We start from the raw sequence: 26067 nt of genomic DNA on the forward strand, positions 1-26067 counted from the left end.
AGCTTATTTATTTTACTCTCATTTATGCAAACATGGTATAACCATAATGATTGAGCTTCTGTTTTCCTTACACCACCAAGCGTCAATAAAGAATTGTTTCTTGTTCGAAATCTCTCTCAAACTGTGGTTAATCCTGTTTTCTAAATTTTGGAGTAGCACTGATAAAGTATGAACTGAGAGTAATTAACTAAAGCAAGACATGAAAAATGCAGCAAATACAAATTCACCTAAAGAGCATGCTAAAAGACAGACCTTAGAAATTACATTTTCAAACTAAACCATGTCACTATTCTCTGCATTTTAAGGAGGTTTACATGAAAGGCTAGATACATATTCCTGTTGCACAGATTTTTCTTATGTGTCAGAAGTATTGTCATGGAAAGAAATAGAAAATCCCACAAAAGAAACCCCAACCTTTTACCATTTTTGGGAGATTGCTGTTTGGAAGCGTTGCTGCTGCAGACTGAGGTCACCCACACTAATCTTTTACCACTGGAAAATGTCTTCCACTTGCAATTTAATTGCAATTCACTCTGTGAGATTTGGCTCACTTCTGACTTTGTGTTGGAGTGGTTAGTGCTGTTGGAGTTCTGTTTAATCTTGCCCTGCAGTTGAAAATATGTCTGCAGCCTGTCAGCTTCCAGAAAAAAGAGAAGAACTAGCAAGTTTTACTCTGTTGGAACGAGGAGATATAAGAAACTGTCACTCTTATTTGAAGATGAATATGCTAGAGTAATCAAGCAACAAATTTTGATATGATTTTTTGTTTGTTTTTCATCTCTCAGTGTATGCTTCCATGCCAGCTTTCCAGAGCTAAGATGTCTCTTCAGACAAATCCCATTCTCTGGTTTGTGTTTTCCATTCTAACCTGGGGTGAAACTGCTCCCTAATTTCTTCCTCAATGAAAAGCCTTTATCAGTGTAACTGCAGCTTTGGGCACTGTGCTTCACTCAGTCCTTTTTCTTATGCTAATGAAGATTTATCTTCTTTATCCCACATTCAGGATGTTTTTGGCATATTTTAGGCAGATGAATGGGCCTTATTGATCTGATTGTTTTGTTGATTACAAACACAGAAAAGGTGGAAGAATCCAAACCAAATTCATACAGATTTTACAGCAGGATCAGAAGACCTCTTTGTTTAGCCTGCCAGCAATGAAGAATGTGCTGCAACAAGGTTCTATAAAAACTAATCATATTGGAATTTAATTTTTCCAAATGTTTCCCTGTTGACTCAATTTTTATTTTTTTTTAATCTGACCTCTAGCTAAGTTTCTCAACTGCTGTCAACAACAGCCACAGTGCTGTGCTCTGCCAATTGCTAAGCTAAAAGCCCTCAGCTCCCCACACTGCCTTGCTGCCTCTCCATGTCTTGACAGTCAGATTCCACTTAGAGATACAAGGCACTACCTGCTGGGTCTTTCCTGCTAAGGAAGAGAGAGGCCAAACAGTTGTACTTCTTATCTTTCCTTTACCCATCCATCTACTTTCATTTTCTTATCTCCTTGCATAAGCAAAGAAGCATTTTATATGTCTTCAAAATAAATGGCCAGTGAGGAAATACAGCCCTGGTACTGTACTATGAAATTTCTTTTAAGATGCCTTACTACTTACTGAACAGATGAAATTTTTTCCCCTTAATGATGACAGTAGGATTTACAAAACCAGTAAAAGACCTGGAGGAGGATGATGTGGAAGAAATAGTGCATTGCCTACAATTTACTATTGTGATGATTTTGGTCTCTATGACAAAGCAGATACTGCAAGATAACAAACACAAGTATAAAGAGGAAGTCTCTTGATATACAAGTTAGGGGATTTTATCACAGTCTCAAAGAAGCTAGAGGAGGAAAAAAAAGAAACCCCAAAGCTGAGAGTAGTATAACTAATTAACAAGGAACACAACAGAAGAAGAATTTCAGGGAAATGCATGGAAAGGAAGGTGGACATTTGCGGGGAGTGATGCTCACCATTGCAAGAAACAAGGGAGAAATAAGTTTAGGAATAAAAGTATTTTGTTTTTAAACCTAATTCAATGAAGCAAGGGGTGGTAGGAAATACGAATCCTCAACTTGGTATGTGCTTTTACTGGAGTTTCCTCCTGGAAAAAGCAAACAGTAAGAAAAAGCTTCTTTGGAAGCAGATAGAGACTGGAGAAACAACCCAGCTCTGCTACTCAGAGGAACTCAACTTTAACAGACCAAGATTTTTTATTGCCACTCCATAATCTTGTCTGGTATAAGAACAGCCCCCATGGAAATGGGCATGTACAGGACAAACCTAACAACTGGGTGATGGCTCACAGCTCTACAGAGACTGCAGCCCCAAACAGGTATAGGTAAAGGTTTGGAACTTTCACCAGCTGGGACTCTCATTTTCCCTATCCCACGGTGAGGACTGGTTTGAGGATAACAGACTACCCCTAAGTGTGAAACACTGCCACATCTGCAAGCAGAAATCAGCAGGAGAAGGGCTTCTGACTCCTGGAGCAGCCATGGCCATCACACTGTGGAGCTGCCAGCAGCTCTGCTATTATTCCAGCCTAAGCATAAATTGTCTCTAGCTGTTTGTTTCCCCATCCCTCAGCCACAAAATCACAACTGCCCGGAGCAACGGAAGAGTTACTAAATAACCAGTACTAAAAAGTGGCAGATTGTTTTAAATTATACCAGTGTACTTCACTGGTTATGGTATCTCCCTGCACAACACAGGGTGTCCCCATTTTAATTATTAGAAGGACACTTTTAAAATCAATTTGTAAAATTTACACCAGCTCTTTAAGGACCTTTATGGCACGAAAGTATGCTTCCACTTTAAAGCTTTTTTCTAACTCTAATGGCCACCCTACACACTCTTTAATGAGTGCCATTAATCCCAGCAGGGCTGTCTGAATAATATAAAACCAAACTAAATGTGTATGAAAAACCTTCTGTCCCATACCCAAACTCTATACAAAAGTTTCATATTTGTCTATTTAATAACCTATCTGGGTCCTTTACATGACAGAATAACAAAAGACATGAACAAAATCACACCAATTTTGGTGGCTTGTTCCCCAAAATGCGCTTTAGAAGTCTTTCCATGGCATAAACTCTAACTTCAGTGTGACTTAACAAGCTGTCTAGAGGGAGCAGCATGAAAACTAAAGACTGATGGTTTCCTTACTTATCTTTTTCTGTTTACAGTTGAGATTATTTTCTCATTAGCATGATAAATGGCTTAACATTTTTCACTACTTTCAATGATGATATAAGCCAGGTTTATTTTACAAAGACACAGAGCAAAAATTTTTTATAAAATAAATATATATGTGATTGAAATGTGTAAAGCAAATAATTTGCAGTCAGAAATGGTCTTTTTCCTTGTTTGCTAACAGACAACAAACTTATAAATGGGCTCAAAATTGTTTAATAAACACTCTTTCTGAACGAATGTAAGGAGATTCTGAAGACAAGCTGCCTATTAGCAATACCAGCCTGATTTTTTTTCATAATTCATACTCTTGCACTGTTCACTGAAAAGAGACTTATTTATATCTGTCTTATAGATGCTCTTAATGATGATTAATGACTTGAGGACATGAGAAAGAAAGCCAAGAACCTCTACAGAAGGTCCCAGAAGACTGAGTCCCAGCTGCATATCTTCTCCATCAATACAACTGGTATGTCTTCACCAGGAAGGTTTCCAACTTTTAGGGAAAAGTGATAATCTCAGAATTTCATGTGCTTCATACAGCTTTTCAGCCTGTATTTCTCATTTTCTTCCACTCTCTTAAACAGGTTCTCATTTCCTCGTTTATGCCAGACACATTGTAATCATATAACTCTAACCACCTCTAATCACTCCATACCTCAACTAGAGAGCTCCTAAATTGTTCCTACAGATCAATCCTTTGAGCTTTCCTAATTTCTTCCTTGACCTCATTAGTTTGCCAAAAACTTTCAGGCCAAGACATGCCCAGCTAATAGCTTCCATTCCAAATCTGTCCTCAATGTTAGTAAAATATGCAGTTAATTTAGTTTTTGTCCTAAGAGATGTAGATGAAAATTCCCTGAAACACAGAAAAGATTGATTTCCTCTTTTTTGAGCTTTTACTGGTAATTACAGTGATGATCTCTGCAACACAAGTGGTAAACAGATGCAGAAAAAAAAGCAGCCTTGTAGCAAAGAGAAAGAAGAAAAAAAGGATATTTAAAATGGGATCAAATTCTGCTCAAACATAAAGGAGAACTGCAAAATTCTTACAGCAGAACATGGCTTAGTGCTACTTACTGAACTTATGTCTTTCACTGGCAGAAGCAGTCCAGCACCACAGCAAAGTTATCCCAACAATCAAACAAGAAGACGTCTCAAAAATGTCTTTCTGGCTGATTAACAGATGGGCAAAAAAAAAAAAATCAAGATCACAGACCAAATTAAACTAGATAGAATACGTTACTTGTCTCTAGCAGCATATAAAATGGCAAATTTTCAGTATTTTGTATTTGGGAAAAACAGAAGAATCATAGGAATCTAAGGTGAGTTAAAAAATTAAAAACTGATCTAAGTTTATTTATTATTATTTCCACTAGATATGGCATGTGCCAGGAAAAGGGCTCTGTTGTTTCTACACTTTTAAACAAATTAACAACAGCTTTCCTAGCCAACAATGCACACTGCATTAATTCTAGATAACAGACTAAAAGACACCTTACTTAAGAATACTCTCAATTGCTACTTAGGATTTAGAGCAACCAAGTGCATGGAAATCCAATTTTACCCCAAGTAAGTCATTTTACTGTCATCAGATGTGAAGGGTGACAGAAACTGCAGACACCCTTGCTACTACAAGGTTCAAGTTGTTCAGTCTGCAGCTCCTCATGAATATTCTCATGGAAATAAGATACACTTCATCTCCTATGTGTTTCAGGAGACAGCACTGCTTCTTTCATTCCCTCCTGCAATGGGAGGTCGGGAGACAAGCATGAAAGCAGGCACAGTTTTGATGTCACTGTGAAGAACAAACACTGAAAGTCCCAGCGTACAACTGAGATTTAACAGCAGCTGAGGGTCTCTGAAAATGCAGGGCACCTGCAGCAACTCATTTGGAACACCTATTGTGTTGTAAACACACAAAAAAAAATCTTGCTAGTATTTTCCTATTGCTTACTGCAGTATTCACTGCTGCACTGACTTTAATCAGGCAGAAGTGGGGTTCATGCTGCCATTTGAACAAATGATGGGCAGAAAAATCTAATTCCCACTTTGCTGCATGACCAGACCCCACAGCTGCACGGTGGTTTCTCAGACAGGCTCTCTGCTCTGCCATCCACACCTTTTGCTGCCTGGCAGGGTTGCAGGTCTATGGGAAAACAACTAGCTGGGCAGGATTTGCACAGCACATTGCAGCAATGCTTCCATGCCTGCAAGTCCACTGCTAACAAGTCACATCCAAACACTCAGCAAGATGCAAGACTAAAGTCTCAGGTGAGAATCAAGGCACCAGCAGGAAAAATGAACAGCATTGTTTTGGAAAATGTAAAAAAAAAAAAAAAAAAAAAAAAAAAAAAAAAAAAAAAAAAAAAAGCATAATTTTCTTTTTATATTCTTCTAAGAGTGAGATCTAAGCCTCTGTGTCTTTACTGAAGTAACAAAGAGACTCAGGTATGTGCTCCTTATGACAACTTGAGACTGCTGAAGAAATGTTTATACAAAACCACAAAAGTTATGAACCATGAGCAAGCTTCCTCACTTCAATCAAACTGGCAAGTTTACAAATCTTAGTAACACATTTCATGACACATTTATTGCAAGATTACAGTAATGCCCATCTGCCCAGAGGCAGGAATGGAAAACTTAAGAGTTTGTATTGCTTCACTGAAATTTCACTTGCTGATTTCCAAATGAGCATCTCCAACTAGCAATATGTCTACTTCAGGAGATGGAACCTCTGAAAAACAAGATCTCCTGTACAGACTCCCATATCTGTAAATCCAGTCAGGAAAAAGTCTTAGAAAAATACTATGTTCCACAAGCAATACAATTATTTCACCCTTTAAAATTATGGCAAAATAAAAATTTTTCATGAATTTAAAGACTGGAAAATGCATGTGTCTGGATGATGTTCTTAGTCATATGGTTTAGTTCTAGATAGTCCTGAGAGGGGTGGGGAGCTGAACCTTGTGACACTTGTGACCTGCTGACTTGAGACATTCTGTGACTCTGTGATGTGTGATGCACATGCACACACAAACATGCATGTACCATAAGAAACACAGCTGGTATGCACATCTCTGCACCAACAACATGTCCTGCCACTCTGACTCACGTTTCAGACATGACTGAACACCACTGCTTGGGGCTGACCTGGTTCTCCCTGCAGGACAAAGGCCAAGCACAATATTGAGGTTGTTATGCCACTCCCCTCTTCCCTCTTTTGAAGGACAAAAGGGGTACAGAGAAAGATTTGGAGAGATTTGCCTTAGTCTGTTCAGCCACACCTGAGATTCAGCCTTGACATAAAACTGCACCCAGTGTCTTCACATGGACTTATCTCCTACCATTCCTACATCTGCAGGCTTGGGTAATTAATAGTCAGGGAATTGGTCTAATTAGTTTCAAATTAAATATTTTCAAAACTCACTGAGAATTAGTGAGTAAGCCATGCTAATTAAATATCGAAGGAATAAGCGAAAATAAGCATCAGGAGAGGTGTTCCTGTGCCCTACTCCCAATGCACAAAGGACTTAAGGGCATTTACTGGAACTCATTAATTAGATCTGTGAGCTTCTTTTTGACCCCTGAATTTTCTTTAACATATTAAGGCTGTGTAAAATATGTATAAATGCAAGGCATAGCTTTGAAAATGGATTTATAAAGCTTTTCCTAGAAAAAAACAAACCAGTGAAGGCTTTGATAATATATCCAAAAGAAGAAAAAAATACCCTCAACAATAATAATGTAACATCTCAAAGCAATACAGAAACACTCTCTTACCAGCATGCAAAATATATAGTAAAAAAGCACTCCTGCAAAAACAGTATAGTTATTCTTCTCATGGATATCTGAATATATGCAACATTGCATTAGCCCACAAATGTAGAGTGATGAAAAATGACCTGACAACAAGCAGAGAGAAACAGTGAGGATAAATACCCCAGTGAAAGTGGAAGATGGAATGGAATTTTTTCTATAAATATTTATGGCATCAGTGATGATCACTACTCTGCCTGGTGACCCAGCAAACGAAAAATAATTAGATTGTGATGTTTTTTGCCATCATGTAGAGGGAAATCCTGTCTGAGCACCAGGTACTTTGCTCCCCCTGTTCTGTCTCAGGCTTTGCACCACCAGCTCCCCACTCCAGGCTCTCAGGCTGCAGCCAGGAGAAAGGCTGGGGTGTATGGGGTAAGCAGCTCTAAATGCAGCTGCCCCAGCTGGGCCAAGGAGTGGGCAGCTTCAGCTCACACCCCATTTCTTTTCTAGGTAGCACACATTCTTGTCTCTCTCCTCTCACCCATTAAGGACTTTCTCAGACACTCAGGAACTGCTTATCTTTGGCTTCTCAAATTAATCTGGCTAAGCTTCATAAGATCCCAAAGTATTAAAGGAAACTGAGTACTTAATAAAGAGCTGTTTTCAGAAACAAACTAACCACAGCATAGCTTCATAAAAACAGCTTTCAGTGTCTCCCCCTTGCTTCCAAAGACCACTGCTTCAGACCAGGTAGTATTGGTGTTATTTCATCACAGGTATCCCTCTGCCCAAACTTTAAAAACTTAGAAAGGGGGCATGGTGACATCTGCCCATTCCCTGTGTGACATCTCCATGAGTGGCTCAGGGAGCTTTCCTTTATTACAGAGAAGTTGCATTAGATGTCTCCTGCCCTTTAATCCAGGGCTTATTAAAGTCAGTGAGGATGCTGCCTTTAAAATCGCTGCAAGCAGTGATTGCCACCTGTCTCATCATTCCCTTGCTGTGCATTGCAACAGCGCAATCATTCTGGGAGACAGGGGAGGTCTGCAGCAGACACACACCAGGACAGACTGACTGATCTGGTTACATGCTTCCAGGTAGCTTGAAGGCTTTAGTAGACAACAGCATGGAATGATGTTCTAAGGAGGCAAACAAAAAGGAAGCATATTTATCACATAATTTCTTTCTTTCTCTCATTACAATCTCAGTTCTCAAAAAACTAAAATGACATGTCCCCCAATTCTGTTGGATGTTCAATGGAGCCAAAACCCAATAATTAGCACTCAGGCCTTTCATTGCACAGAGGTTATTTAAAGAAAGGTGATATTTGACCTATAACAGCTAAAAAGACACAGGCAAGCAACAGGCATGCTATATTCAACTATCCAAGTTGCAGCCAGCAGCCTGAGTGTTGAAAATACTGTTGCATGAAGAAGACGTATGTTGACATATGGTTTTAACAGAAGATCAACTCAAAACCAATCTTAACTATAATTCCTCCCGTTTCATCCTTTGCAGATGACACACATCTCGTACACCAAAAAGAAGAGCAATGTTTTGGTTGTGCTTTCAGCTTCATAAACATAGTGAGTTCAAAGCCTGTGTTGAACATGGGTGTTTTCATCTGGCCCTGTGTTGTAGAATGACTTCATATCATTGAGATATTTTTCAGTCTAAATTATGCCCTGATAGGTTGCAATTTGTTACTTATTAAAATTGCAGCTGACCATTAAAAATTCATTTGTGGCATTCCTCAGATTCTCCAGAGTCAGCTGAAATAAAACCACCCCTGCCAAGTGGTTTCACAGCATGATACCTGAACAGCAGGAACATTTTCTACTATGTTCTTAAAACATTCACCTTTTTTTCTGAAATTTACCACTCTCACAACAAAAAAAAAAAACCCAAACAACCTTGACTCAAAAACATCATAGACAAGAGTGGGAAGGATGGTTGAAAGCTAAGCAGGGATGCTGGGAGATGCTGGAGGTAAACATTTCTGGAGAAGGTTCATCTGTTGGGATCTTTCAAGTCTTGGACTACAGTAACCACCTCAGGATTGTCCGAAAGCAAGCACAAACCATCCTGATCAGGAATCTCCTGTCTCCCACATTCATCACAGCTACCTAGACTCCCAAATTTAGGGTTCATTTTCTGGCTCTGCTCCAGACTTTGCCATCTCTGCATTTCAGCTCCCAGCTGTGAAGCCTGGCTGCAGGTAGGCACCCACCATCCACCCAGCATCAGGGACCTGGTTACACTGGTGGCCTCTAATAACCCCATAAGTGTAGCTCTTGGAGCAGGTTGGTGGTTTGTTTGGTTTGGGATTTTTTTATTATTTTTTGGGGGAGGTTTTGGGGTTTTTTTTTGGTGCGTTTTTTTTTTTAATAAGTTGGCATCATTAGAGATAAAAAGGAAACATGTAAGGGCTTGTATCGCTCCAAAGGCAGGGATAATTATAAAACACAAGTCTTACCTCATCACTGTCTATTTCATATTTTGCAACTTTAGCCACAGACAAATTGGTGCCCATGTTATGTTTTGATTTTTCCTCTTATTTGTTGCCTAATTTTCTTTTTTCTTTCTAAACAATACATCAAATAAATGACAATCCTTTTCTTTGAAAGCTTTTGTTTATATTTGTATGCCTGTGAAATTAACCGTGTAGACTCATAGAATGTTTTGGCTTGACCTTTAAATGTCATCTAGTTCAACCCCTCCTGTGCTAAGCATGGACTCCTTCAACCAGATCAGATCAGGTTAGATCAAGGTCTAACCTGACCTTGAGTGTTCCACAGAAGGGACATCTATCACCTCTCTGAGCAACCTGCTCCAGAGATTCAGCACCTTGATTGCAAAAGATGTTTTCCTTGCATCTAATCTGAATCTACCCTCTTCTAATTTAAAACCATTACTCCCTGTACTATCACTGCAAGCCTTGCTAAAGAGCTTGTCCCCACCTTTCTTATAAACTCCCTTAAGGTACTGAAGGACTGCAACAAGGAGTCTTCTCTTCTCCAGGCTGAACAACCCCATCCTTCTCAGCCTTTCCTCACAGGAGAGGTGCTCTGTCCTTCTGATCATCTTTATGACCCTCCTCTGGACTTGCTCCATCCACCAGGCTCACATCTATCCTGTGCTGAGGACCCAGAGCTGGATGCAACACTGCAGGTAGGGTCTCACAAGGGCAGAGGAGATGGAGACAATCACCTCCCTTGACCTGCTGTCCACATTGCTTTCTATGCAGGCCAGGATACTTTTGGCTTTCTGGGCTATGAGTGCACATTTGCCAGGTCATATCCAACTTTTCATCCACCAGTACCCCCAGCTGCAGTGTTGTTCTTTGCAAGGCTACTCTCATAGTTACAGCTTGTGGATATTTGAGACTCAGAGAAGAACTTGGGTATTGTTCCATTTCACCTTTTCTCACTAAGCTCTGTTATGACCAGAAATTAATGATTTCAATTAATCCCTTTATTATTATTTAGAAGAACTGATATTTAAATTTATTTTCCTCCTAAACTTACTTAATATGCTTCAACAACTACCTCTTAAGATACTCCCTTACAAGAAATTAAACTCCAAAGCTTTGTGATTGTTATTTGAATGTTGTCAGTTCAAACTTAGTATTAAATTAAAAGCTGTTTCATAATGTTAAAAAGAATGTTCTGTATAATAACCTGCCTTCTGATGGTAATTTTGTATAATTAATGCCACCTTTCTATGCAACCTTTTGTGTTCTAAAGTTTATTCTGTACTCCCACATGGAAAATTAGATCATTCAGCATGTGGAGGCATTTACAGAATACAGCTCACAACCACCCATTGAATTAATAAAATAGTGAAATGAAGGGAAAATTATGTTAAAATATCAGCTGTTTTTTTCTTTCAAGCACTACCAGTGTCTTCATTCAAATGACAGGAAAGGAGATGATGGTAGCACTGTGAGAGACCACCACCCTTCACATGTGCTGCTCCATCTCTCATCAGGACATGGAAAGTCTCTGCTGGAGAATTTTTTCCACCTTTCATTACAGACAAGCTAATGACAGACCTCACTGGAGTGGTAGGAGAAGGGAGCAGGTTCAGGCCCCAGCTCTCCCAGCCATATTCATGTACCCACTCTCTATTCAGCTTTAAATTCTTCTTCTTTAAATCATTCACTGGGAGACTGTGCACACCACAAACACACATCTACCTGAATCCAGGCAAAATATTTTAAAGCCATGCTGGGGAGCCTATCCACAGAACACAGCATGAATCCCAGACAGCCTGAAACTATGATGGAAGACCTGAGGATGCCTCCTGAAAGCTCATCATGCAGGCACAATATACAGCATCAAATGACCCTCCGTCTCCACCTTCCCCACTGTGCTCTGCATTTTTCCTTGCAGAAACCACACTACAGACATGTGCTATAGGTCTAGATGGTGGTTGCTGCAAAGGTAAAAATCTCCTATAATCTCATCATTTTAGTTTTTTCATCTTAGATTGTTTCAAAGTCTGAAGCCTGGGAGCAATTAAAACCTGTCAAACCTCTAGCAAGATCAAAGTTGGAAGATTTTTCTAATCCTCTGCATTTACATGTTTTATGCTTCAGACACCTAACTAAACTGCTTGAAAAACATCTTTAGAGAAAGTCCAATTCATTATCTTCCACTGTTTTTCCAGTTTCCTAACAGAAAATGGATATTTTCCCTCCCTTCCCTAATTTAGGACGCAGCACCACAGAATCTGTGCAGTAGCCAGATTCTGATCCATCTCAAAGATGATACTCTGAAATCACTGGAGCTGCTTGTGGGTTACACAATACAGTGGATTTACAGGCCAGGCCAGTTTTTTCACAATCAGTTTGCAGAAGCATGTTCAGTGGGCACCTCCAAAACTGAGGATTCCTTCAGTTTTAAATGTACCATCCAGCAGAACTTATAGCATGTTTCACATGCATTAAAGATCTGCTGGTGACTTTAAGCTGATGATGAAGCAAACTTTTCAAAGACCAAAATACTCATCTATCTTCTAGGAGAGAAGAAACTGGGTAGCAAAAAATAAATGCAATAGTGGAATAAAGTGAAATTAGTATCTTGAAAATAGTTACAAAGTTCTGCCGGAAGGAGCAAAACATTTCCTGTCAAAATGAGTTGTATGTAAAGAATTTTCCTCCTGGTGTTTGTTTCCTCTTGTATTCTCCTCTTTCTACATCCTCCTCTGGGGCTATGGGATCTGATGACACTTAGTTTCAACCTGGGCAGAGACAGAAAAAGGGATTCCAAACATTTTGGTGGGAAGGACATAGGGTTAAAATGTAGGAAACTGCCTTTATTCTTGAGAGAATCAGGTTTATCTGGGCATCTCATTAGTGTGGTGCCAGGGAGTCCAGGGGAGACCTATCCAAAGGTAACAACTGCATAATTGTTTCCTTTATAGGTCCAGCAGCCCACAGGTATTACAGGAACAACCAGAAGGTACAGCTTACACAACCTTTCTCATGCAGAAGCATGTAAAAGAATAATACAATCCACAAAGAGGTCAGAGGATGCATTGTGATCAGCTCAAATACCTTCCAGAATACGAAGATGTCAAAATCTCTTCGTAAATGCAGCACTGCTACAACTATCAGCTGCTGCAACTATTTTCTTTTAACAATGTAGAACCTGACATGTACAGAATATGAATTAGTGTAAGGCTTTAGAAACAAATAAATAGAAATTTTACATGGTTCTTTTTTGTTCTTCCAAACAACCCCAAGCATAGTGTCACTGTCCCCCCAGCAAAACTGTCCTCCCTCTATGGTGCCAAAGGAGCTGGTCAAAACCAAAATGAAAACCAGCTTCAGTGAGATTTTTATTTTTATTTTTATCATGTGCCAAGTATGACAGCAGCCTGTGCACAGGAAGCATCTGGACACACTGGAAAGAATTTCCTGACCAGCTTTGAGTTACAAACTCAACTAACAGCTTTTTTTCACCAACTACAGAAGAGCAAATTGCTCCCATGCTATCGCTCTTGGGGAAAAAAAATAGGTGGGAGGGGAAAGAACCTCTCATTATTCTACCTAAAACAAGCAAACAATCAAAGACCAAAAAACCAGAAAAATGGATTCAGAGGCCTTTTTCATTACCTTTCTGCAAAATATTTTTATTGCCTTCAGTCCTTCCAAAATCAGTTACAATAGAAGAAGCAGCAAATAGAAGTTGTTAGGGAAGTTACACAAGGACCCACCAGAATTCTTTCAAGCGGGAAAAAAAGCAAGAAGAAAGAGATGAGGCTCAGTGGAAAACACAAGCAGATAGAGGTGGCTGAAAACAGTTGGTAAGATTTAGAAAATAAATATGGACAGTAGTAAAAAACACATTCACAACCATTCCAACATACAAAGATGGAGAAAAGTACAAAAGTTAACTTGGCAGTGCTGGGTTAATGGTTGGACTATCTAAGCGGTCTTTTCTAAACTTTTTGGTTCTGTGACTAATTAAAGGCTTCCTTTCTTGGGCAGTGGAAGGATCCTGAACAAGCTGAAATATGTATTGTGAAGGTTTTTGCCAGGCTTAGACTCCAGCACATGGAGAAGTGCTAGATGTGCTATTCAAGAGGGAGTTGTGAGGCCACAGAGTACAAGAAGCTGTGAAATGGTGTATTCACCTGCTAAGTGAGCAGCTGATGATCAGGAATACAATTACTTTCCCTGTAGTAACTGTGGATGGTGCCACCATCTGTATATTTATTTAAAATTCTCTGGATCCCTGTTAAACTTTGTTCCTTGTCATTTCCGTGGAATGAGTTTCACAGGTTATACATAATGTAGAAAGGAAAAAAAAATTCCTTTCAGAAGGCTTATTACTCACTGATCTTCTGCTCTGTTGAGAGACCCCTGTTCTTGAATAATAAAGCAAGGGTGAGAACAGTCTCATTCATTTCCTCTGACACACAGTATAGGAAACAGAAGAAATGATGACCAAAGTCACCTTCAAAAAATTTTAAAGCATGCAATGATGCCACAAAAAACTCAAATACTTTCTCCTGTGATACACATTCATGGAAATTTTAATTCTATCTTTGTCCCCCCTTTCAGGTGTACAAGTGAAGCTGATTTGTAAATGGTTGAGGCTCTGGGCAAGTGCCCATTTTCTGCCAGTTCTCAGGCCCAAGGGGAGTGCTTGTACACAGGTCATGGTGTTCCAAAGATCCCACACAAGAAGTTCCTGCCACCCTCCACAGTCATGCCACATTCCTGGCTCCTGCTGCCCAGCACTTAAAGTATCTCCCAGGGCAGGCAAGACCACAGAGTGGGTTTGTACTCTTATGGAAAACTAAAGCTACTGCACTAGAGATAACAGAAATCAGCAATTCTAGGCCACCCAGGAAAGGCACAAAGAGAACAAACAGACACATTCTTCAGGAAATAGATTGTCCTGCAAGAAGTACTTTGTTTATCACAAATGGCCTCCCATGCCTCTGCTTAAGAAACAAAACAAAGGGGAAAAAAACAGAAAAAAACCTGAGGTCCTACTTTAAAACTTTTTCTGTAAAACAACTTAAATTAAATTTCAGTGTATGTACAATTCTGGTGATTGGAAGAACGCTTTCCTTATCACTTTGTCTCTCTCAGTTGGTCCACACTTCAAATGTGTACTGACATGTAAGCATAAGAGGTGCATTTATACTTTCAGAAAGCTTTTAAATTATGCCATTTATATATATGACAGATGTCAAGAATCTTGAGACTGGGAAAAGACAGTTATGTGTAAATGTATAAATGTGTAATACCCAGGTTGATTTAGTATAATCTCATTCATTGGCCAAGCTTTGTCAGGAAACAGTCTTGCTATTTGATCTACAGAAGTTAAGAATAAGCAAGATGCCTCTAATAACAACTTCCTGAACAGTATGTCTTATTTGATAATGTCTCAATCCCTATATTCTTTTCAGGTATTATATTATTTCATGTATCTTTAATATATTCAACTGTTCTCTTTAGTGTACATTCTTCTCTTATTCACAACTATAAAATCAAGAACATCTGATTTTTATCAGATATATCTCTTTGAAAATCCCCAAGCCCAACAAATTCCAGCAAAACTAGAGGGAAGCACAACAGAGGAAAGACTCTCCCGCACAACCCAGAGTAGAACAGGGCAGAACAGGGACAGCTGCTTGTAACACTCCCATCTCAGATTCTAAGTGCTCCAAGTGAGATTCAAGACACCACGTGGGTCTGACAGTTTGTGCAAAGCCTGTGATTCACAGAAGGGAATTTGGCATGGCAGGTCTGCTCTGAGAGAAATGTGTGTCAAGAGCTCAAGCATTAATACATATGTAACTGAGCATTTGCTACCAGTTAGATGCTTCTAACTTTCTCCAGGAAAGAGACATTTCAAATTGCCTTCTCAATATAATTTGGATATAACCTGTACACATACCAGATTTAAGAAATTCCTTAGGTATTGTTATTAGCACACCTGAACTGCATGAAGTACTGCTGTGCTCTGCATTACAAGCCACAAGTGTGAGGATTTGCCTTATCTGAAGCACAAAAGCAGAATCCCAGGAACTAATCTGATCCCTCTATCAACAACACATTTAAAGGAAGATTATCTCTTCTACAAAGACTGGGTGTCCTTCAGCAAGTCAGTTCCCTGCTGGCTGCTATTGATAGCTGAACAAGCTATTCCCAGAGGTACCACTGCATTTCCCAACCAGCCATGAAGAAAAGAAACACAACCATTTCCCAAGTCAGATTCACAGCTAAAGAAAAACCAAAGATGAACTCAAGTGCTCATTTCTCTGTGATCAGAAATACCTGATGTTGTGAAATGTAGCAAACTCTTCTCCCCCCTTACCATTTTCAACTGAATTTCATCATGTACCTGCAAGACACTAGATGGGACTTCAATAGTCAGCATTTCACAACAGTGAAGGAGGGGAAAAAAAGTCTCAACTACACAAAACTCAGATGTATATACACATACAAAACCCTGTTTTCCTGAGATTTCAATCCCATCCACTGAAGTAGAAGGTCCAATAAGCACCTGAAATTTCTTATACTTATCTGATCAAGGTCTCCAAACCCCTGACACATATAACAATTTTTGTCATCCAATTGGTTCAAATAAAGCAGTGACTGATTTGGTCTACTGCTTTTTAAAGGCCTATCAAAATTATTTCTTGATTGCAAAACAAGTATAGGTTATAGCTGGTAAACACTTGAGAGCGCTGATTTATTGGTTCATTGGTGTCTGAAAGCATGGCCCAAAGGCTCCTCTTGAAAACCTTTAGAGTGCAACTACTATTTATTAATGATTATTGCAGTCTTTTGTAAGTGGGAAAAAGATCAAGCAGTCAATTCAGCTGACTATACTTAAATCTACTAAACCAAGAACAAGCACTGAAGCTGGTCCACTACTGCCATGCAGGAACGGTTTGGGGTAAATTAATTCACTTCTGACAAATATATCCCTCCTACTTCTATCCACAGAAGTACCTGAGCATCTTCTATTTACTTTCTAAGTTACCATCAAATCCTGTTTCACCTTTCTAGTTATTGCTCCTCCCAGGTCCTTCTATACTCATTCTGTATAATAACAAGGCTTAGTAGTACAGAAAGGGGAAAAAATAACCCCATACACTTTTTCCAAGTGATTCTCCATGCCCAAACTCTCACAAGGTCTCATTTTACCAGATAAATGTATAGTTGCAAAGAAAACCACAGAATTAACCTTAGACAATAGTATAGATCTATATTCCCTCTGAAGGGAAGATATCATTTTCCAATTGCAGTGCAATCATACACTTGAAACATTATTCTTGTTTTATTAGATGCTTCTCTGAAGTGACAAGAAGGTAATGCTTATTACTTTCTCCAGTCCCAAATCTGGCGTTTGTCCCAGCAGCAGAGGAAGGGGACTGACAGAACAGAACTATACTTTCCTATCCAGGTGCAAATCATAGCACAGTTACTTAATTTTCCTGAAATATATAAGAACATATTTTCTACATTCACTGCTAGGTGTCTGACAGTAATAATATTTGGACAAACTTGTCATAATTATTTCTAGATGCTAACTCATTCCACTAAATATTCCTACAGTACTGCCAGTGTAAACACTAATGAAACACCCAGAGCAGGCATCATTATCACTCATGCTCCACAGTGATGCCATGTGAATATGCAGGAGAGCAAACGTTGCCCTCCCACAAATCCTTCCTTCCCATCCTTTACAGAATTCCTGTGCTTTTACATCAGCTGATAAAACAACTTTTAATCATCTGCACTGGCATACACAGATGCCAGTGGCATACACAGTACATTTTGGGCCTGCATTTTTGGCAATACATCCTAAAATTTTGCAACAGCCAAGGCTTTGATTCATAAGCCATAAGATCATAAATAACCACACAGATACTTTCCACTTTTAATCCAGTATCTCATCTAATCTGCACATAGAACAGTTCAAAGAATATCTCTTGCTCAGTTCCCTTAACAAAACAGACAATGGCAAACTACCAAGACCGGTTAAATATTTCTGCTGCCTGCCCTAATATTCTCTGCCCTTAGTTTTGGGACTGGCAGTAGCTCAATAACTCAGAATTGTATAATTTATGAAGAAATACATAGTAAACATAAATGAAGTATAGTAAGTATATAGGGATGTTGTTTTTCTCCTAAACCCTGAATGAAGTAAATTTATGCACATTTTGCATACAGCAAAAAGACACTTATGCATAAATTATATTCACTTTTCACTGTGTATTTTACTAGTAGGAAGAATCTTGCAGTGCAACAGAAAACAAACTCTTTCCTATGGAAAACTAATACACGCACTATTTTTGAGTCATGTAAAGAATAGCACAGCAGAGAAATTATTCAAAGATTCTTTCTCTGGCAGAGAACTGACCAGACAGTAAGGTAAATCTACGGATGATCCTAAAAATTCTCCAATTATGGGTGCATGTCTGAGCTTTGCCCACAGTGTTTACATGACCTGCAGTGAACATCCTGAACTACAGCCAATATTCACTAGAACCAACTACTGTGTAAACAACTGTGAAAAAATATACAGGAAAAGTTTTTTCAAGTTTGTAGCCTGCAACTGCATACAGTGGGAATTGATAAAGCTTTTGCAATACAAATAGTGCCCCAAATCAGTTCTCCACACAGAGAAAGTTTCCAGTGATAAAGGACACATGTAAGGCACATTCTTTTAAAAACCTAACTCCCCTGAAGCAGCACATTGTTCATAAAGGGAATGGTGTTTAAACAGGAAAAAGTCTACTTTCAACAAATCTAAAATCCAACAGATGTTTCCTTCTATCCAAGCAAAACAAGTTTGTGACCCATTTCTGCCCAATCAGAAAGCTTCAAAATTATTTCTGCAGGGAAAAAAACCCCTCCATACTTGCCAGAATGATCTTGGAAAACAAATTCAATAAAACTAGTATTTCAAACATTACTAAAGTGAATTAACTTTAAAAAAAAATCAGTGCTCTATAAAGAGAATGTCTTATGATCTGGATTTAAAGAGATACAACATTATAATTTTGGTTTGTGAAAGTAGGGCAGACTGTTAATTCACAAGTGCTCTGCATTGCAATTGCTCTCCTCAAATCCCTTTAACCTTCTGCTTCTCCTGCAACACCCCTCCAAAGCTCCTGGCTGCTCTTGGCTTCTTCAAATTTCATAAGACTTCTCTTCCTCTGCAAACAGCAACTAAATAACAGAAGTGGCTGAGCAGAATTTAAAAGTGGATCTTTAAATTCTATTTTACAGTATACACTAATCATACAGCAAGCCTAAGCACTGTGTAGAAGTACAGAAGACAAAGAATTTCAGGCTTTGCCAAAGTTGTGTGGTTACACACATCGCTGTTACACACCTTACTTTGACTTACCATCAGGAGAAAGTTTCAGGACTTTCAAGATGTACCTGGTGGATTACACCATTACAGAGCAAAGCTGGATCTGGTGATGTCCTGTTGCACAACTGAATGTTGCAAAGATAGCAGCTTCCAAGGAGTTGGTGCACTTTCTGTGCCCAACCATACTGAACTGAGATGGATCACAGGTTGCTGAAGATTTTATCAATGTTTTATATCTTTTATGAAACGTAGCTGCAGAGGTCAAATTAGTCACATCAACAGCTAGATGCCAACATCAAACCCAAAGTTAAAATAGTCTTAAACATGAGTATGACAAGTGTAATAAGTGCATGCAACCTCCTGTGCCACTTTACCTCCACAAGCCCCTTCTTTGCTGGATTTTAGTCCAGTTATTTCTTGTCCAGATATTTTGTGAGCATTATACAAAGTTCCCACCTCTGTATTGTTTTATGTGCAGCACCTTCAGCATTAAGGTTCCTTACCCCAGCTGAAGCCTCTGCATGCCCTGAGATGAATATAAGAAGGCAGAACTGAAATCTGCCAGCCACGCAATGCACCATTATTACACCCAACAAAAATATCAGCAATGCAAAGGAGACCCACTGAGATGCAATTCAAATCTGCCTATCAAACAATTATAGCAGAAAGTAGAAGCGGTTTTGTCTCTCCCCCAGTAATCCTATTTGTCCTTTAAATAGATCTTAAGCATAATCTTGAACTGTCAGCATTTTTGTAAAGAAATACCAGCTCAGACCTAATTGGATTTGTCAGGCAATCACAGCTCAACAGTTCTTTGAGATCTAACAGCTGAACAACTGTGGGACAACCTTCCATGTTATAATATAAGAATCTGAGTTCATCTCAAGAGGGAATATTTCCTCTGAAATTAAGTGATAAAAAGACATAATTTGTTTCACAGAACCCTGTGCCTTAGCAATATCATGATGTGGTGTGACATAGCTGAGATTATGTGAGCTACCCTATATAGAAAATGATCTGCAGTTACCTGTTAAACACTTTCAGCTGCTCTGAATGTAGGAAAATGGGGGTAAAGAAAATCACCAAGAATTCTGACTTGAACATGTAACAGCAGCATTTAAAAAGAGAACATGTATATATTACATCACATAAAAAAAATAGATGGCAGAATATGTATCTTAGCTGAAGAGCAGAAATACTTCCTATTCCTATAGACTTTTTGGCTCACCAACATATATAAACATACACACACAATCTGCTCTCTGTGTCATCAGCCTCCTGCTCTGTTCAGGCTTCTATGGACTGGAATAATGCATATAAAGACAATCTAGGGGATAATGGCCTAAAGGCCACACTATCCTCATCCTTTGCAGTGATGGAGAGGTTGCATGTTCAGGAAGTACAAAAAGCCAAATCTTAAAAGGCTTCCAATGCCTACAAATTGTGGTTTCTTTAATGAAGATCTGGATTATTTCATATGTATCTGGATGCAGAAGAAAAGTTCTTATACAGATTTTATGTTGAAAATTGAAGTGATGTTCATTTCCCTAATTTTAAAATAACAGTCATACAGATTTTAACATTTGTATTTAAGTACTCAACAATGTTATTTTGTGTATTTGCAGAGTTGGTAACCAGCACGTATATGACTGAGGAATATAAGCAAACTTTGCACTGAATTCCAACCCATGCTTTGACCTGGGGAAAAAGCAAATTAATCTTTTGAGTCTATCATTATTAATAGTCAGGAGTTACACACTCTCCTACCTGTTGGCTTATCCACACCAAGGAATCCAGCCTGTCCCAGGATTTTAAATACTTTATGTGCTGGGAACTGTCCTTCTTCTTCCCACTTATCCACAAAGGGATTAATCTCCTTGTCAATGATCTAGATTTGGAAAAAAATTGTACAAGTTATAAACACAGACATCCTACAAAAAAACTTTTGACTACTTTCACCTAAAAACTCTAATTCAAGAAGAAAAAGACAAAACAATATACAGAGAAAAGACCACTAATTTTCTTACTTCCTGATGGATATCCTTATTTTCCACTCACCCACAACTATTAAAACAAATGCAATCAGGCAAATGTGAATAATTCTTTTAGCCATTACTACTAGAACAGGCCGTCAGGGCTAATTTAAGCCTCCCCAAGGTCTATGAAAATGGCTGTTTCCCTCATTATTTGTTACCTTTTTTGGTACAGTTTCTAGAAAGTGACAGGAAAGGAAATCTGGATTATCCTCAAAAGAACCTTGGCAAAAAAGGTTGATCTGTTCTTGATGACCATACACAGTTCCAAGAAAGTCAAGTAGAAGAGATTAATTTCCTCTCCCTTTGCCTGAAACACTCTCAAGGAAGTTGGTGCTGTTTGCAGCATGCCTGTATTTAAACCTCCCCACAAATCTGACAGAACATGTACTGGAAAAGTATGACCTTCTTCCAGAATTGACAATATTCCAAACCTAGTCCCTGAGCAGCTCTTGTCTGTGCTACCGCTAATGCTGCACACCTTCCAAAAGTCAGTGTCCTAAGCTGCCTGACTACAGTCCTTACACTGTTCAGGCTGCAGCGTTCCCTTCCCTCCCCTCTGCAAGCAAAACACATCTGCAGTATAGCCACTACATTCAGTGACACTTTCAGGTTTCAGGGCACAAGAGCTGGATGTTTTGCTCCACAAAGTCCCAGATTTCCATGGCCATGGGAAAGGAGCAAAGTGGGCAGCCTGCAGGTGTGTTCTTGCTGCCCACCAGCTCACCAGGAGGCAGCTGGGTTGTGCCCAGCCCTACCCAGCTCTGCAGCCCAAACCAAGCCTTGGCACAGGCTGCTTCTGCCATGCAGCCAAGGGCACCACGCACCTCGGTCAGCCTCACGAGGGGGTCCAAACCAAACCCTACCAAACTAAACACCAGTTCCCAACAGAAAGGTAATGCCTGGGACCATGATTTTACTGCTATGCTGTTTCATGAAGAGAGAATTTGGTATTTCAAGAACTTACTCCTGTTAGTCTTCTTTCCCCACTAAATAAACAAGTCCTGTGGTGCTAACTATTTCTTGAGCTGGAAATAGAATCCTCTCCCTCCATGACTGCCGCGTTCTTGAGACCCTGCGAAACCTTCTTCCAAACTATGTATTTATTGCACATTCTTTGGAGAATTTCAGCCCATATATGGCTGCTTTCTGTCTTCCAGTTGGCCACAAAAATAAGCATACTTGAATGCTGGTAACAGGAAAATCACTTTTTCACTTCTCTCACCAAATTCTGAGAAATTCGTATACTGAATGTTCAACTCATTCAGTAATTATTATCTCTCTCCCACTGTTATATTGATTAACACAGGCCTAATGATCAATAGTAAAAAAATACTTGGCAGAACCCTATCTAGGAGAGCTCACATTTCTCCTCTAATTACCATATCCCATATGCTCAGATCCTAAGAGGCTGACCCTCAATGTTGAAGGTGGTGAAACACCTTTTTGGCTGTAACAGCATCTGGCAATGCTCATTGGATAACACCCAGGAGAATACCTGAAAGAGCATGCAAAAAGTTATTCCAGTATTTTGATGGATCTTAACAAAAATATGTGGTGAATATACTAACATAGAGTTTTGTTTGTTGTAGCTGGTACTGGGCCAAGTTTTTTGTAGCCACATACAAAGCTACCTTTGATGTTAAGCGCATTCTCAATGACTAAGCCATGATTTCTGCAGGTTTGCTCCTGTGCCTTTGAGTAAAACTCAAATTGCTTAACAGAACTGATTTATTACCAGGTGAGTTTGCCATGTTGAGTAAAACAAGATCTTCCCTGCATGACACAACAAATAAACCCCCAAAGACAACCTCACTGCATAAACCATAAATTGTGTATGGCTTTAATTTTTTTTTTAATCACAGTCCAGATACTGATAGCCACAGTTTCTTCTTAGCTATTGGACCATTCACTGTCGTTTTGTGGGAACACCTTCCCTTGTACAACCTCATAAAAACATAAGCCAAATTCCTGAAGAACTACAGTACTCCTCAACTGGCTGGTGCTTCAGCACTGATTACTGGGTACTGTCATCCCTTCCTAGAAAAGCTAATTGAAACAAGAAGAGGTATTTTTAAAGGGTCAAGCCAGCAGTGACTGAATGATCACAAAATTAAGCACTTGTTTAAAACCTTGCTGAAGACAGGTCAAATAATGCTTCGTATTTTAACCATCTGATTTGTCCCCTCCCCTGGCTTTAGCTATTTCCTCACATTTGTGTCCTCAGAAAAACATTGTACACTTGAACTGCAGGCAAATATTATGTAGGCATCTTAACTTAAACCCTACGGTACCCACGCAGTGTTTGGCAATTACACAGAAGCCAGCTTTCACCAGTATGTGAGCAGCTGGCCTGCTTATTTGTATATGCCTTATCATGAGAAACATGGAAATCATGGGTGCCAGCATTTAGACTTCCATCACTGGGATACCAACTATAACTAAAACTTCTAAAACTAGAAATATTTAGCACAGCATACTACAGGTATCATCTGCCACAAAAGAAATCTTTCCACCTGATCTAGCTGGCCAAATCTCAATGGCATTTGGGATGTAAAGTTGATTAAGGAGCCATGTAACTTTCCCACCTGCTGAAGTACCAGTATACCACAACAAAAACTGCTCTTTTCCTGACAGCAAGGGCACAGTAAGTCTTATGTGAACTGTATGTTTGAACAGTCTGTATGGAACTGGTGTTTTTGTCAGGCTACTTTGTCCAGACAATAAAGATGCAAACCTAAAGGATCAGGCTCTGGAGGCAGCCTTGTTTTAGCCTGCATCCCAGCATTGGCTCAGGCTGCTCTCTGGGGAGCCTTCAAGAAACAGCCTCAGGGCTGTTATCAGCTGTGAATTATTAAAAACCCTCTGGATACTTGCCCAGTCGGGAATGGATCAAGCAAAAAAAAATTACTTCATGTTGAATGATGGTACGAAAAATAAGTGTTTTCATTAGAAACTGTCTTGACAGAGTTTTGTGAAAACAGCACCTGTAGCTTCCTGGCCAGGACTGGGGAAATGCTGTGGCAGGGTTAGAGATATAAATTCAGATTTTTTTCAGAAATGGGTACTTTTAGTTTTTCTTCAGAAAAGAGCAATGAAAATATCCCCCCAAATCACTGCCATAGCTTTGACTATTTTCCACTGAAACTTAGCATGTTATTTAAATGAGAAAAGTAACAAAAATATGTGATGCTGATGCTCAGTATTTTTTGCTGATATTGTAGTTGTATCACCAACTACCCAGAAACATTAGAAATGTCATTGAATTCTGAATTCTAAAAGAAATGCATTCTACAACAGTAGAAACTGTACCTGAATTAATTTGGGTACTGAGAGTATGTATAGATGACTTTTACAGCAATTAAAGATTAGTTTTCATTATTCAGCAGCATGTTTACCTCCTATCATGCAATTCAGAAATTAAAGACCACACCAGTTCTACACACAATACCTCTCATAAGTACCCCTTGTAAGACTGCACAGCATAACACTATTAGCAAGATGATGAATTTTGAAACAAGAAATTGAATACTTAAAAATCACACAAATTTTTACTACAGCTTCCTGTGAGTTACACCTCAGCTGAGATTAGACTAATTTATTAGAGAAGCAAGAGAAAATGTCTAAGTAAAGGGTATTTTGGATTAAGAAGATTAAATTGAGTCTGTGGAGCCAGGATTAGATTAGATGTTAGGAATAAATTCTTTACTCAGAGGGTGGTAAAACACTGGAACAGGTTGCCCAGAGAAGTTGTGGATGCCTTGTCCCGGGAACAGTTCAAGGTCAGGTTGAAAGGGGCCTTGAGAAACCTAATCTGGTGTCCAGCATCCCTGCCCAGAGCAGGGGGGCTGCAAATAGATGATCTTTAAGGTCCTATCCAACCCAAACCATTCTATGATTCTGTGATTTTAAGACATAACTGTTCCATATTATTTTAGGAGCAGAATTTTTTTCCCCTTTGAATCAAGTTACAGTAGTTGAACTTAGCTCTATTGATATAATAACCAAAGATGACACAGTTAATAGGATCTTTAATGTAAAAAGCACATAAATAAACAATAAACCATTAATGACAGTTCTTGAGTGGTTATACCTAGACATTAGTGCAACAAAGCCTTCAACAAAAGGTAATAGACCAGAGATTCCTTTGCTTACCAGATCATCAATAAACAAAGCAAATAATTTACAGCCTTCAAAAAAACAACTGTCCTTCAGTTTTAATCAAACCCACAAGAAGCAATGACTGCACAGTGAGACAACTCAGCATTGTAGCAACCCTGTGTTGAGGTCAAGGTAGTACTTTAGAATGATACAAGGCAAAGCTGAGGTGGGCAAACCAATGGGCCACACATTGGTGCTACCAAACCTGGACACCAAACCCACCCCAGGGGTGCAAGGACCCCACTGGGGAGCTCCTGACTGGCCACATGTGCAGCCTGTGCAGGTCTTCTCAGGTGCTGCCAAGGAGGACCTCGGGGAGGTTTTCCATGATGATACAGCGTTGAACTGAAAAAGTTCAATTTAAAAGTAGACATCCATTTCATGACCCTGTGAAAAACATGTGGAAGAAAAAAGTCCTAAGATCAAAGAGCAGCTGCCCACTTCCCACATGCTGATCTCCACCTTGGTTCCCCCAAGGAATGCATCCCAAGCACACCTGAATAAGTTTCTCAGAATATATTACTCATTTCTTCTCACTCCTGGGCTTGGAGGTCACAGCCCTCCTTGACCCTCTCAAGACTCTTCCTAAGTCCTACATAAAGTTTGATGGACAATCCTTTCCCAGTAATACTCTTCAGAAAGGCAGGGAAAAGACCACAGGGAAAGAGACTGAGGTGTGGAAACACATTCAGGACAGAACTAGGGAGAATATAGGTGCGTGAGAGAAGCAGGTCAGCTCCCTGCAGCTGCTACCTACTAGAGAGGCTGTGGAGAGACTGAGGTTCTGCCATGGCAGCTCACTGAAGAGAACGTCTTCAGCACACAGCAGGCAAATCCATGCCCTGCTGTCCCTCCAGCATTTATGAAGGAGGGACATTTCCCTCCAGCACTGGCAGGATGGATGGCAGAGCTGTGCTTTCAGCCCCCACGACACATGGTAGGAGACCCTAGCAGAAGCCAGGGGCTGCCCACGTGCCTGGATCACCCAGTGTGGTGGTGGAGAGCCTGACCTGACAGGCTCAGCACCATAGCAGAAGAGGCAATCATTCAGTCTGACACTGGGTG

General features: G+C 39.6%; 1 protein-coding gene across 1 annotated transcript in view; it reads right to left on the reverse strand.

Annotated features, from left to right (window-relative positions):
- LOC311153695 (putative acyl-CoA dehydrogenase 6) overlaps positions 1 to 26067 on the reverse strand; it is a 75465-nt gene that overhangs the window by 42648 nt on the left and 6750 nt on the right. Inside the window, exon 2 of the mRNA XM_084205687.1 lies at positions 20576 to 20696. Coding sequence (XP_084061813.1) covers positions 20576 to 20696 — 121 coding nt within the window. The remainder of the gene's footprint in view (positions 1 to 20575; positions 20697 to 26067) is intronic.

This window comes from Fringilla coelebs (assembly GCF_963513975.1).
Source record: "Fringilla coelebs genome assembly, chromosome: 1".
Lineage (NCBI taxonomy): Eukaryota > Metazoa > Chordata > Aves > Passeriformes > Fringillidae > Fringilla > Fringilla coelebs.